We start from the raw sequence: 15,647 nt of genomic DNA, 5'->3' as shown, positions 1-15,647 counted from the left end.
AACTGTGACACAGACAGGTCAGATATCAAGTCCTGCACTTGAGTTTCTACCACTTATTCGATAAGCTTTATAGTGGTAAAAACATATGAATTCTTGACTTTGTACTGATCGATTATACTGAGCTGCTGCCTCACCTTTTCATGAGGCAGCAGGTCAGACTAACCCGGATCAGGATTATAGTCGGTTGGATAAGGGTTAGTGTAACATTCCTATTCTGTCATATTTCGTGCTTCAGTCAGTGAGCCCCTGATCACCACCAATGACTGTCTGAACCCAATCCTGGGCTCAGGGCCGACATGCGCCTCTTCTGGTCTGGGGTCTGTGCAGAGTTGGATTGACCCGTTAACGAAGACCCTAAAACAGCACATATGAGTCAGAGGTGTGATTGTGTCATGTGGACAGTAGGCAGGGACCCAATTTTCTGTTATCATAAATCAGCATAGATCGACATGAGGTCTCTCAAACCCTGTGAGGAGACGTTCAAAAGGGTCAGAAGGTGGATCTAGCCAGGTGCCGGGAATAAAGCTTTGCTCTTCTATTAGGCATGTGGCCCGTCTCCGCTCCTTCCAACATTGTAGCACACAGGGTCATCAATGAAAATGACATTCGAGTCAAAATATGTTTGGTTATTTTCCATCAAGCCCTCACTGGGAGAGTGTGGTCTCATCCTAGCGTATATGTGCTAACCACAACACGACCCATCTGTCCATCTGTCCAGTAACATAGATTCCTTTCTTATAGTGATCCTTCATTAACAAGAATGCTAGTGGAGCTAGCAGCTCCTGACCCATCACTGGGCGTAAGAAAAATAAAGCATTGCATAACACTTTGGTCAACAATAAAGAGAACACATTCTATCGGCCATAAATCCCTCCCCAGCACTAACGCCACACTTTAATGATTGTTAAAAATACCCGTATACTGTTTTTTTTTTCTTTACGACAAGAAGCCGACATCGTCCTAACTCATGGAATGTTACTCAGACGTCTCCACTAGTCTGTGGCTGCATAAAGTAGCTTTTTGCATTTGCAGAGCTGCAACACAAGAGTCTTTGATTCTGTGCAGCTCCTTTAACATTCAGCATTTGATTGAGGCCTCGCATTGCCTGTGGGGGGATTTGGGTTTCCTTCAGGTAACTTATTTTAACAGCACAAAAAGATACCCGATATTAGCAACATATTCCTGAGGTAGTCTCATAAAAACACTCACCACGTGTCCATCACACCCTCTCCCCACGCCTGAATAAAATAAACTCTTTTTAAAGTCTAAGCTCTAACAATGGCAACACTGACACATGGAGCAAACTGGATACACATTTGTTAACTCCCAACACCACACATGTACGAGTATGTGTCGGTGCAGGAGCATGTGCACAGTGTAAATCAGCATACATTCAGCTCTGTCGTGTAATAAATAGATCAAGAACAAAAACGTACAAAAGAAGGAAACAAAAACAAACTAGCTGCTTGTCACATTCACAAGAGGGCAGACCAGACCCTCCACGCCATGCCGGGGGGCGGCGCTCTAGTTGCCGGCGGAGGCCGTCACGCATGGTGACTGGCTGCTCCTGTAGCTGGTCAGGCTGGATTTGCAGGAGTGCAGTACTGCTTTGAAAAGCAGGGGGAGCTGCTCCAGAGGAACGTTCACCAGTTTGCCTAAAAGAAGGACACATCATTATAAGCAAAGTCAGTCAAACTGTTGTCGAGTGGATAACACGTGCATGTTGTACCTGCGATGCAGCGGATCTCGGGCAGACACATCATGATCTCGGGGAAACGTTTGGGCTGGTGTGGGTACTTGTACTCCGTGTAGTCCTGGCACACGTACCAGTAGCGCTTGTTGAGTTGCTCCAGCTGGGAGATGTTGGACAGTCCTCGAATGTCTACTAGACACAAGAGAGTCAATGACAAGTGTGGAAGGGCTTTGAGCTTCTGCTTGATCTCTTTTGCCAACCTTGGTTGAGGAAGTTGATGGCCTTCATGCAGGCGTACTCCTCGTTGCTGATCTTCAGCTGGTGAAACTTGCGAAACAGATAAATGAGTCGTTCCATCACCTCCATGCCGTCCTCGCTGAAGCTGAGCACAAATATTACGGAGGTTAAATTAAATTCGGACATCCAGGTTGAGCTCTCATAATGTTGGTGACAAACGGTGTTTGAAAGATAAGACATCTTAATCAATAAACCTTTACATTTGTTCTATGTGTATATTACATTGGTCTACTTTTGTTTTTGCTCAATTGCCTCGTCCATCTCATTTAGAAAGTAAATGATTTACATGACATTCAATTTAGATCAACATGTCAACTGCAGCCATTTAAACAGCCTTTTTGTTCATCGTGTTTTAATTGTTATTTTTAACTTTAAATGTATCTGTTTTATACCTCTTAACCCCATCAATTAAACTTCAGCTGAAGCTCTTATTTTTTAATCGATGCACTTGTTTGTAAATTTTAGTAATGTGATCATATTATACAATCAGCAAAATGTGATAAATACAAAAAACTAAAATATTTTCCCCTTTTGTTTACTAAAATATATAACATGTGATGAATTTTCAAATATAGTCCTCAGCAAAACCTTCAAAAAGTAAAAGTACTAAAAGTTACATTTAAGGACTAGATAAACCTTCAGAGAATATATATATAGCAGTTAACTTGTAACGTTTGTTTGAGACGGTGTTTCCCCCTAGTGTCATGAAATAGTAACTGCACTGTCACAAACTGTTACCCTATTGACAAATGCAGTGAACACCCGTTTACAAAACAAGATAAAGGTTCTTCTTGTGTCAGTTTCTGCTTTAGTCTGCGTAACAAGTTAAAAAAAAGTTTAGTTCTATATGAAAACACATTCTCTGACCCACAAACCGTTTGGTGGTCACATGAAAATCACAGTCTCCAGGAAAGTAGTTCAGACTAAGTTAAGCAGTGAAGATCACTGGTATAATAAAAGTTAGAGAGTTGTGCAACATAAGTCATGAACTAAATTAGTTAATCAGTTTTAAATTATACATATTCCCCCAAAAAACAAGTCATTATATTGTCAAAAGGTTTTGTTGCTTTAGATAATTGGAATGTAATTTGTCAGATATGCACGTTCATTTATCATTTATATTGTGATAGAAGCTGTAACTGGCAGTGATGATGAACATTGACTGGACCAGCTGAAACATAAGACGACCACAGACGGTAGTCACTAAATCACCTGCTATCAATCAGCAGTTCCCTGCTCAGAGACTCACTGTATAAGCTGTATATTCAGAGCAATGCTTGTCAGGAGAGTCGATAATAGGACCATGATTCAAGCATATATACGGGTGTGCACACCAGCAGTACGATCGGAGGAGTTGCTCCTTCATGTTCTGCTACACAGGTTTCAAAGACAGCAGTAGAGCTGCAGAGCCAGTGGAGTAGAACGTCTGGCTCCCACACTAACTCCTGATATCAACTTCACTCTGGTGAAATATTAGTTCCAGGGCGTTAATCAGACATTTGCTATCTGGTGTTGGTCAGCGGGAGGCTTCCGGCAGGAGGGTCAGTGAGATTCTTTACACCAATAAAACCAAGTGGGAAACGTAGCACACCTTACAAGAAGTTAGCAGTGCAGAACAAATAAATAATTATCTGCTGGAATGATCCAATTACTGCGCACCGGTGATGGATCATGTTTTTATTCTAATTTTTTCTCACTACATTTTTCATGCACTGATTTATTATATGAAAGGTACATACTTTGGCAAAGAAAATATATTTTATGAAGTGAATGTACAGATTTAATTGTTTGTCACGCACATTTTGAATTAACAACATATTTATTTCGTAATCAAACTTGTTGGTGAGGTGCATTTACTCACCCCTGCAGCTCATCGTCCGATGGCGTGTACTTGGCGGTGACATCTGCCAAGTCTCCGAAGATCTGAGCGCTGTAGATGGTGAGGCATGAGAGCAGGATCAGCTCCTGCCAGGTGGAGCTCAGCAGACAGGTGTAGTCCTCAATGGAGAGCTCGTAGAAGAACGGCAGCTTCTTGATCCATGAGATCTGACGGAAGAGGAGCTCATCTGCCAGACGACACAGCAAAGCGAAGAGCTCCACCTGAGTCACCTTGTAGCTGCAAGACAAGAAAACACTATAATATCGAGGGACAACATGTGGCTCAATATTATGTTAACAGTATATTCTACTACAAAGTGCCAGTGTTGGTTACGCCGACTCACCCGTCCTCGATGAGCATGGGGGTGGCGAGGGGTGACAGGTCTTCAGCAGCCACCAGTTGCAGTACCAGTGGATGGGATTGGGGGTAAATGGTCCTTGGTTGGGGGGCCAGCAGGCCAGATTGTGCCGCGTAGCTGAACAGGTGAGGCAGCAGCTGGTAGTGCGTGGACATGGATGTGTTGATGTACTGGTCCCGGAGCGCTGCCGTGTAGCCGTTCATCTCCACTGAGCGACTGGAAACAGCACAATGGAGATTGAACATCAGCATTTACAACACATGTAGTGAGGCACAAATAAAGAGCACTTTGAGTTATTAAAGGATTTAGTTGTTCCTGGGTTCCTAGTCAGTCTAAAAAACAGATATATTACACGAAAGACCTACTTTTGTATGGTGAAAGAGGTCAAAGGTCACTTATATCACTCCACTATGTGGCTTTTCTCTGATCTGATTCAATCAGTGGTCTTTTGGGCTGCCGAGCAGTGAGTCAAGATAAAGAGTGTGTTCACATGGACTAGGTTAAACAAATGCCAGAGAGAGAGAGGAGAGACGGAGGATGACCTTGACGGGTTCAGACAGACAATGTCGAGAGTCATGAAGGACGGCAACATACATTCTTGTTCTGCTGCAGAGAATGCTCAGTCAGGACTGTGTGACACTCACTTGGAGGAGAGGGTTGAGGCTGGAGACGGTTGGTTTCCCTCTGAGGCGCCGTTGCTCGGTGAGCTGTGGTCGCTGTCACCGTTGTTGCCCCAGGTGTGCTCTGGAGCCTCCTCCTTGAACTCCTGCCCCGACATGATCCGCTCAATCTCTTCTTCAGTGATCTTGAGGACACACACAGAGGTTCTCATCACGTCTGTTCAAATGTTATATTCATTATATATGAATAAATATCTCAGAGTTATTCATATTATTGTGAGATGAATACATTGTTATTGGATACGATAGTCACGATATTATTGAAATTGATGACCTATTATAGTTTCTCATTATTTCACTAGTTCCTTTGCATTGATTTGTGTATTTGTTTTGGCACACAGTTAAATTAAAAAGTTGAGAATTGATTTTTGATGATATTTAATTGATAATTCACTTCAAGGTTTTCACATGTAAAGAGAGATAAATGGCCATTTATTTTGGGGGGTAATCCTGCTGTTCTTTTGATATCCACTCAGGGCAGGTGCTTAAAGGTCAACTAATGTGTTAATTTGAGTGTCTCTTAAATTGTTCATGTACATCCATTGTTCTCATCGGTATGCGCGTTTTCAGTGGGCGGGCTTAAGCACAGTTTTTCTGGAGATTAAATCTTGTTTATCATAACCACACCCACTCCGCACTCGTCATTATTCCTGGAATTCTCCACCACAAAGGGACTGCTTCCATAAATTTGGATAAGATTCACAATTTTTTATTGCAGAATAGACGTATAAACTCTGCGCCTCAATTTGTAACTATGCAATATCACCACGCAGCCGGAGATAGAGCTGGAAATGCTGGCTCAAAGTAAAGTGAATGAATCAAATCATGTGAAAGAACTTCAGCCCAGCTCAGTTTAATTGAACTACAAAATGTGACGGTGACATTGCAAATGGTATACGATTATAGAGATAAATAACATGTAATACAATGAAAATGGAATAAAGTTAAAATATGAGCTGCATGTTAGAGGTCTATATACTTATAATGCTTGTATTGTTTTATATAAATTAAGTGATTGACTGCTGCTTACAAGTCTATATGTGACACACCTCTCTATCAGGAAAAACAATGATTTGATCTTTAGTTTCTTTATGACAGTTTTGCACCCGAGTCTACCTATGTAAACCTATGAGGTTGATCTACTTGACGATCTTCCTTTCGTGAAATGTTAAGGGGCAAGGAGACATACCCAGCATGCAAACGTGCATAATCCAATTATAACTGTAAAATAGTTGGTGACCGAAAGACATTTTGACAGCTGGTAAATAGTGTTAATTATCATAACTGTGTAATAGGACAGAGAAAGAAAGAAACACCGATTGACAGCTACTTAGCCTCACCTCCTCTACTCTTGGTGTAGAAACACTGAGAACGCAGGTATCAATGTAGTGTTGATGAAACGATGTGTTTCAGTCATTAGCATGGATGACCTTCAGCAGCTCTTATTTTACTCAGAACACTGCTGCGTTGCTAGATTTCCCTTCACTCATATTCAGGACAAGACAACAGTTGAAGGTTTTGCTCTTCACACAAGTCAGGTGTGCATTTTTCCACACTTGTCGCTGCTCTCTCAAAAATTCTCAAATCAATCAACATAAATGATAGCTGCATATAATGTTTGTTAAAATCTACTGAGCACCTTTAGCTTAATTATTCAACAATCAGGTTATTATTAAGGTAGTTGCTGTTATTATTACAGGGAAGCCCAGAGTCTCTGGATGATGATTGTGTACAAGTTGACACAATCCTATGTCACCGTTCTCATGAGCAAGAAAAAAAGAGCCACTCTTACCTGGACTGGTCCGATGCTCTTGTTCCTCCCTCCTGGCATGCCATCCTCCCTGATTGCTGAACGAAAAGAAGACATGTAGTTACAGAGATGCCTTCTTGCTCCCTCTGCTGGCCAAAACATGTTTAGCAGCTTCCAGTATAGGAGGCTTAATGCCTCTAATACTTTTCTAAAGGAATATAAATGAGATATTCAGTCAAAAACAAATTGAAACTAATTGTATATCTGCGAAGTGATGACCTTACTATGTGTACATAATGGGGTTTTTTTTAGCTTTAGATACAAGAAACACTGAGCTTTGGAACGATCTTCCTCTCTCTTTGCGCTTTATGGATCTACTGAGTCCTTTAAGAAACATCTTAAGACGTTTCTATTTGTTCAGGCTTTTCCTTGATTTTCTGGAACTCTGTTGTGTTATCAGTTTTATCTTGATCTTTAAAATATATACTTTATTATATATTGTTTTGATTGTTTAAGCGCTTTGTGACCCTGGTCTGGAAAAGCGCTATACAAATAAAAATTACTTACTTACTTACGTATAATTTCATTAAATTTTTTTAAGCCATATTTATGTGGTAAGATGAGCTCATCCTTAGCATGTCGTTTAACTTGATTAAATAAAAAGAGTTTTAAACACAAACGCACACTTAATGTATAACTTAAAAAAAAGAAAGTTATGTAGATTTAAGTAAGCTGTGGTGCTGCTCACAGTTCAGCCACTAGTGGTCGGTGTAGGACAGATAGTCGCAGGCAGACTCACAGACGTCACCATAGCTACCTTTGCGGTTCATCCCCATCTGCAGACACTTGAGCAGCCGGCAGTACTGGCAGCGGTTGCGCTGCTTGCGGGACATCTCGCAGTTCTTGTCCCGGTTGCAGCGGTAAACACGCTTGTTGCAGATGCTGCGCTTGAAAAAGCCCTTGCAGCCCTCGCAGGAGATAATGCCATAGTGCAGGCCTGTGGCTCGATCTCCACAGATGAGGCAGGTCCTCTGGTCGGCTGGATCATCTGCAACATGGTTGGAGGAGAGGAGAGGATTTAGCAGAAGTCAGCAGGAGGATAAGAGTGGGTGCAGAAACCTCCCTGAAGGGTTTTAATTGAGATCAAGGGGGGACAGGAAGCTTAAGATGCTTGCTAATCCTGCCGGTTTTTAAGCTCCAACTTTCATTTCGTGAAAGTGGAGGTGACTAGTGAGTGCTGAGACGCCTTTGTATGTTTTATTCAGGATGAGTGAGACGACACCGGTATCAGTGCTCAGAACCAAAGTGCTTCTGTGAAGTGTTCAACAGCCCGTGAGCAGCTTTGTGGAGTCTCTCCTTCATGCAGACTCGGTCAGCAGCCTGGCTTCCCACAAACGTTCTGCTGATGTCGCCACAGGATGACCCAGAATTAGTAAGGGCTCTAATCTGGAACACATGTTTGGGGGTGTTTGGTTGTGGTGGTGGCGTGAGGCTGGTGAGGAACAGGATGTCCCGAACTCATCTGAGAACAAATGCTGTGTGGGGAGAACAACCGAGTCCCACCTAAGCTTCAACCAGACGTGCAAGAACTGCAGCCCATCCCTAGACATGCTTTCATTTTGTATCGTCAGCGAGCATGTTGGATGGCATCAATTTCACTTCCTTCACTGGTGGCATATACTGCTGAGTAATGCAAATTTATTATTGATTATTGAGAGTTGTTCTGCTGCCGTCCACTCTGCAAACATTATCATGCTGCGCATCTCTGACTACACTTTGACATCCCAATACCAGCTCCCCATTTTATAACCGTCATCATTTTCCATGTGCACTGCGGAAGGAAAATACTAAAGTATATATATCATATTTGATGTGATTAGCTTCACTTCGAGGGTTCACTATATAGCACTTTGGATAGTATCCAGCTCATGTTTGATTAATTATGATTGACAGATGAGGAGATTCTAAGCAAATGGGATTGTATTGTAAAGAGGATCATGGGAAATGTGCGTCTGTGTTCACTTAACATAATCACTTCTTTAATCATCCACCTACATCAAATTGAACAAAAAAAAAAACACTTCACCTTGATCTCTATAAACTAGAGCCAACAAGTTCAGATCATGTTGAAACCTTAATGGAGGGAAACAGAGTCTGGTTTTTACTACAATAGAATATACAAGAGAACATAGACCTCCACAAAACACAATGTTATTTCTATACATTTCTCGTCTATATTATCTAATATCATTGGTAACAATCGGCTCAATCAGACAACAGCCTGCAGCATCACTGCTTAACTCACTTGCACAACAGACTGTATTTCAAACTCAACCCAAAAGGTACCTCAGAACACCACACAAAAGCTGTTCCTTTAGAACTATAAAAAAAAAACATGGTTTCACTTTGTTGTTGGACTTCAACGTTTTGCATGTATAAGAGATGTTATTTTTTTTAATACGGTTCTGTGAGATTAAGATGGGGATGTTCAACTGTATTTGCCTGCTGTGGCCACAGCCCGAACAGCAGTATGGTTTGATGCTAGCAGCGTGAGGTAATGTCCAGCAGCTTAACCTGAAGCCTCTGTGTATTGTCCTGCTACACAGGGACTGGGATTACGAGGCCTAGTGTAAAACTGGTGCCAGCAAGACTTCTCATGTCCACTCTCTGAGGTCAGGACTTCTCTGGGGGTGTCACGCCTAGATATTAGAACTCAGATATTGAAGTGGTGGGAATACTTCTCTTCAGTTTAATGCTAATTAAACTTTAATTAATAGTTAATAAGTTTAATGCCTAACAAACAAATACTGTAATAAACCAGAAAATGGAAAGATTCCTTTCAAAATACATAGTTCAAGGACATGTATTGTATTCCTAAAGCAGCCTTTAATGTTACTGTCAGTCTCAATAGATTTATTGAAAAATATATACAATGATAATACGTGTATGTTTAGTAAGGAAGCTGCTTGATATACTTTATTGATCTGGAACATGTTCATCCAACTAATCCCCTTTTGAATCTCCCTACAATGCACTGAAAGAGTCGCCAAATTGATTTTATTTTTCTTTAAAAAAAAAAAAATCTTTTTTGGAAGATATTGAGGTTACACAAAAAATAAAGTTTGCAAAAAGAAACGATAAAGGGATTAAAATGGAGGAATGTGATCAATAAATATAAAGATTTAATGAATTCATCATAATCTATAAAATGAAAAATACTGCATTTTCTCATGTCCCTAAATGGTTCTGATCCATCCTCATGTGTTAAAGGCTGATGTGTCTACACATTAGGGGTTGATCACAGCAGCATCTTCAACATTCGACTGGATTACGCTTTTGTGTAATTTAAAGGAGCAGCTCATCAGGGTCATGTGACCGCATGCTGAGCTACCCCCCACTCCACCAACAAAGAGGCGGAGTGCTAAAGGCTTCATGTACTGAAGGTAATTAGAAGTAGGGTGGAGATGAGAGGACAGACCCTCTCTAATTCCCTCAAACGTGCACACACACACACACAAGGAATAAAGGGCATGGAGGATTAACATTTAAATGATGTTAGGTTACAGTTGGCTGTGGGGGTCTGGACCTCAGAGCAGGGGTTCTTACTGTACCGATACAATGAGCAACAACATGGTGAGTCATTCTGGAATTAGAATGAAACCATTTCACTGATTAACTGGGTACTGCAGATACTAAGTCTCTCTTGGAAAAGCCATTCTTTCAGGGGTAAAAACTAAAGGTCATCAAACTGTAGCTGCAGGTCAAAGTGAATAGATGGATGGAAAACTCCATTATAAAATGTGTTGTAAGAGGTTAAGGTCTGAAGTCTGTAGTGGACAAACCATGTCTTGTGCTTCCTGAATTGATCAACAACTGTGGATATTGTCATTAGGAGAGAAATGATATTGATGGAATATATATTTAGTATACTAAAAATAAATATAATAGCAGTGAGTTTTGATGTATCAAGCTCATGGTTTTTGTTAGTTGCACTTCCTCTCGGCGGGGTTTTGCCTCTCAGTGCATCTGCGAGGGCTTTCCTTTCACTATGGCCAATTTCCATACCTTGTCCTGATGAACTTACAAATGGCTGACACACACACATCGGCAGCATGTTTTCCTCCTGCAGCTCAGCACTGAGTGGACTCAGGCCTCAGTAAAGAGCTTTGTGGCCGGTAAGCTCCGGGGTGGATCCGTGAACAGGAAACTTCTCTCTCTCGCTCCAAAAGGGTTTGGCGGGAAGATACTGTAACTACTCATAAAACACCATTTGTCAGCTCGTTCAGGAATTCTGACCATCTTGCCAGCCTACTCCTGTGAAACTTCCTTCATCCAGGAGCAAACACAATAGCTATCAGCTGCCACGACTGGAAATGATTTGCTAAATCTGTCACCCCGTCTTTCAAGTGCATGGCCACCATATAAGCTGCGGATTCACACCTCCACACACTTGATCTCAGCGTGTTATGTCCTAGCACCCCTCACACCCCACCACCATTAACTATTCATGATCCCCGCTTTGACCCTGACTCCACTACTAAACATTTGACCTTCCTAATTAAAGCTTTGAGGCACACAAATAAACAACATACAAATCAATTCAGTCAATTGGAAAATAAGAAAAATAAACCAGTAGTAAAATCAAGGGAAAAGAGCCTAGCAACGAAAATAAGATTTCTTGAGTGAAAATGTCCCCTTATATTTCCCAATATCGGGTGATAAAGATATTAATATGAATCAATTCGGAACTATTGGCCTCCCTTTATAAGATCTGATGAAGAGGGTTAGGAAGGAGCTCATGTGTCCGACCTGTACACACACAGGCATGCATTTACATGCACACACACTATCACCAAACACCGACCACCCCCGCCTCCCATTAAAGGCTGCATTGTTTCCCAGGGGTCAGCCCGGGTTTCATTCCAAACTTTAACGCAAAGCAGGAATTGCTTGTCGGGCATGTCCGAGCTCCCGTCAAATTGGACAACAAAAAAGGAGGGCAAATCTGAATCTTGAATCCAGATTAATTTTCCAGTTCTTGTTAATGACGACAGTTTTGCTAGTTTGTATCCTTTTGTTGTTAAATGAACGTGGCTTAACCAGGAAGTGATTCAAGAGTGAGATGGATTACATATGGGACGGCATCCAATCAAAGCTGGAATTTGTACTAAAAAACAAAAGAAAATATAATAGATCTAATCTCCTAACCTGGCTTTATCATTGTTTATTTGTTTCATGACTGCTTCAGGAGACACAGGCGACATGCAGGGAAACGTAGGAAGAAAATAGGAAATTTAATCTACTGTTAGTGTTTTCACTGGGACATCATGCAAGGGTTGATCCTGAGCTCTGGATCAGGGAGGTCTAAGAGTCCACATGGTAGTATTGGCGAGGGACAGTACTGCTGATGACCCAGCTACCTTGAGGTGACCGAGGATGAGTCAGGGGAATTGGGGGTTACCAGGTTTCCTTCAGTAAGCCAACTGCATCCTGCTGGGAGCTGTGATGCTTCCAGCAGAAATCTCTCCATTGTCCATGTGGTGATGCACACAAAGGCGGGTGTATAGGGTGAAGCAGCTCTTTTGAGACACTGACACAGCAACAAGGCCTGCTACTGAAGGGGTGGAGGACAGAGGGGGGGGGGATTTAGGTTTTGTCCAAGCCCTTCCATCACAATCAGCTGGGACAGCGGGGGTTGCTGGAATCTGCTGTACTTTTCCGCTGACCTTCCTCTTCTGCTGCTGCTCATATTTGCTCTAGAACTTATCTCAGCAACCTGGAGGGTAAGGGGACGGATGTAACCTCTCTACGGCTGGTATGTGCACACCGTGGACGCTCGTCTGGCACGAGGACACGAGAAGACCCTTTGGGACTCCAGCATTCCTGAGCGGATACGCAGTGATGTTAATCTCTAAAGTAACATGCAGGCAGTCGCAGACTGGGATCTGAGCAAGACAATAGCTGCCTGTTGACATCTCTGTCACTGGGAAATACGCCCAAATTCAGGCCTGAGGCATTAGCATGGAATAATGGCTCAGAGCTAATGCTATGTAAATGAAAGCCACAGGTGATGCTACTTTGTTAGCTAATGTGGGCGGAGGTCCTCTCCTTCAGACTTAGTAGTTAGCAATTCCAAAGGCTGATTTAGACATTCACTTATCTTAAATGCTAATATCTCCAGAGACTGTAGGCAACCGACAGAGCAAGATTCCAGCAGCTAACATTCTCACAAGAAAAAGTTCAAAGTGGAAAGCTTGAAGCTAGATCAATTAAAATATTATGCTATTATAGTAAAATATAAAATGGGAAGTTTTGATTCCATCCTTAAACATGTTTATTTCTCAACCAAATAATAAACTAAAACCAATTGGTATTTGACATTTATTGCATGATTCCGAATTTGAAATACATTTCAATTATTTTACATGCATTTTGGATTAATTCAATAAATGTATGTTTATGTATTGAAATCCATAAATAATATTAAGATTCAAAGTAAAATGGTTTATATATAAACATGGATTTGAATGTTAAAAATATATATAATTTAATAACATAATTTAAATCCTCATACAAACTCAATATATACTATTATAAATATATATAGATATACGTTTATATTTTTTTAATTTTATATATGTTTTGTATATGTTCATTTATGATTTAAAATATTTGTGTGCTTGATGCGTTTGAGAAAAAGATTCAGAACCACATGATCACTTTCCAGCTCTGTTCTAATTTATTAAAACAAAAATACCGTGATCTTATTTATTCTCAACGACAAGCTACTCACTTTTGTAAAGCCGCTACGTTAGCTTAGCTTCATTCGCTCACAATAAGAATCCTCAGCTGGGGTCTGAGTGGTAAGTCGCCACCATCTTTGGAGCTTTAACGGAGCCAGAGAGGGACAAAAATATTTTTTATGTCACTAGTGATGCGCTTGTTTTCCGTTCAGTAGATATTTTTGCATCAAACTGCAGAGATAAACAACCAACTCTGTTTGTGTTGGGGGCAGGGGTCCAGTTGAAATAACAAACCCTAAAAAGATAAAATGGAGACCGGGGAGATGGTGGACTTGATGGCCTAGGGTGATGCATCTGCTTCAGCAAAATAAAGGAGAATGAGTGCTGCTTGAGTGAACGGCTATTTATAGTGAACATTACAGTCCCAGGAGTCCCTGACAAACCTGCCCACCCACTGCTGCTGCAGATATTGATCGTCACGCTGGGTTTCTCCATCATACATAAAACCAGCTCATCGAGCAATGGATTTAAAGAGTCACCGGGCCCCTCATGATTGCCTTTCTTTTTCTCGTGGAACTGGTTTTTAAGAGTTTAATTTGATCTGATGGGCAGGAACAACATGGCTACTGGAAGCAGGGGGGAGTATATAGGGGGAGGGGATAAATACAGTAAAAAGCTGTCTCCAAAAACAACACCAAAAGTCCACAGATGTACCAGCAAACATCCAAATTTTCACCACACATTTTGTGAAACAGAAGATGGGACGAGCGCGAACACCTATGACACACTTTCCTTTACATTTAGAATGAAGAGTGAGAATCGGTTCACATTCCAAATACGCACAACAAAACAAGAGGAGGGGGATGTAAAATGGAGTGGGCTGGACTGCCAGGAAGGTTTCATTCATTTACACAACTAGAATCATCCTCACAAAACACAAGACAACACACAGTGTTTTGTGAGCCAATCGACGGAGCCTCCCTCACATCAACACATGGATCAGTACAGATGTAGGCACGCTCGCACCACACACATACAAACTGAATACTAGCCAACACAAAGATGACACTGCAGCCCCTGATAGACAAGTCATGTCTGTCTTACCTTCCCACGTATCCATCTCATTCTTCTCCCAGTCTGCCTGGACCCCATTCAAGCCTGAAGAAAAGTTAGCGGGCCCGGTCCCCTCATGATTGCCTTTCTTTCTCTCGGCTCCCTCTTACCTCGACAGCCTGCCCTGCTCTGACCACAGCCGGAGCCGAGCCACTGGTCACTTTACTGCCTGGTCACATGACCACAGAGTTCAAGCCCTGGGGTCGCAGCTTGGCTTGAGATCCAATGACAGCCAGGGGTTATCTGAGTGGAACTGATAGTCCTATTTTCACTGCCGTTCAACAATGCCCCCCCACCCTCCTCCTCACACACACACACAAATACACACACAGGCCCTTTTGCCCAAATTAGCTCCCCCCCCCCCCCAACCCTGCCTCTGGCACTTGTGGAGGAGACCAAAGTGCATGTCCAAGCATAAACACAGGTTCAAGCTGACAAAACTCTGCGACATTAACTAATTGAACTACTTAGAGCAAGTTAAGTGCTTGTGTACTAAACATGAAGCAGTTGATGGAGGAACAGCGCTGAGTCAGGAGTCTACTATCTAGACCGTCTGCCATTGGAAATATCCAGGAAACACAGCAACAAACTAGAAAAACATTCTAAATACATCTCTTGTGTTTAACCGTTTTTTTTTTACTCAAACTGTGTTTTGAAACTATGTTAACAAGTTTTCTTTCGAGATTTTGCTTTTAAAACACTTTGACTCAAAATAATTTACTTACAAAAATGTATCGGTTCACATATCATCATTTCATCATAGTTCACATATTACATGCATGTCCTGAAAGAGAAAACAGTGGGAGAAGCTTGAAGCTTATCTAGTCCCACCCCCATTAACTTCAAAGATAAAATAAAATAAAAAAAGACATAAGTTTCATTTGTACTATTCACCTTTTGTCTCATTACAGCCGAAACGCATATGGCAACGAGTAAGAACAATGATTGGACATTTGACCTTGCTGTTCTAGTTAAATATTAAGAAGATTATTTTGTTAATTAATATAGTAAACTATCACATTACGTTGAATTGTATACATTACTCATTTTTTTTATGGATAATCATCATCAGAGACTTTAGGTTTAACTTTTTTTTTTCTTTTATACAACAGTGTTCAAGAAAAATTAACGAAC

The 15,647-nt window shown here is 41.4% G+C and overlaps 1 protein-coding gene across 2 annotated transcripts; it reads right to left on the bottom strand.

Annotated features, from left to right (window-relative positions):
• Nucleotides 1-693: 693 nt before the first annotated feature.
• On the bottom strand, nucleotides 694-14,799 carry nr6a1a (nuclear receptor subfamily 6, group A, member 1a). 2 transcript variants are annotated; one of them, XM_087798148.1, is made up of 9 exons: nucleotides 14,505-14,799; nucleotides 7,475-7,705; nucleotides 6,700-6,755; nucleotides 4,872-5,032; nucleotides 4,213-4,443; nucleotides 3,852-4,106; nucleotides 1,954-2,075; nucleotides 1,730-1,885; nucleotides 694-1,655 (listed from the first exon to the last, which is right to left on the bottom strand). In XM_087798148.1, exons 1-9 carry the CDS (start codon nucleotides 14,518-14,520, stop codon nucleotides 1,525-1,527), a joined length of 1,359 nt encoding a protein of 452 aa, XP_087654274.1. In that variant the 5' UTR covers nucleotides 14,521-14,799; the 3' UTR covers nucleotides 694-1,524. The 2 variants fall into 2 exon arrangements, with proteins under 2 accessions (XP_087654274.1, XP_087654284.1); XM_087798158.1 differs by having other exon boundaries at nucleotides 1,730-1,882.
• Between the last annotated feature and the right edge of the window lie 848 nt (nucleotides 14,800-15,647).

This window comes from Callionymus lyra, chromosome 1, assembly GCF_982586985.1.
Source record: "Callionymus lyra chromosome 1, fCalLyr1.hap1.1, whole genome shotgun sequence".
NCBI classification, from domain to species: domain Eukaryota; kingdom Metazoa; phylum Chordata; class Actinopteri; order Syngnathiformes; family Callionymidae; genus Callionymus; species Callionymus lyra.
The sequence above is the reverse complement of the archived record's forward strand: the minus strand, read 5'-3'. Positions and strand labels throughout refer to the sequence as shown.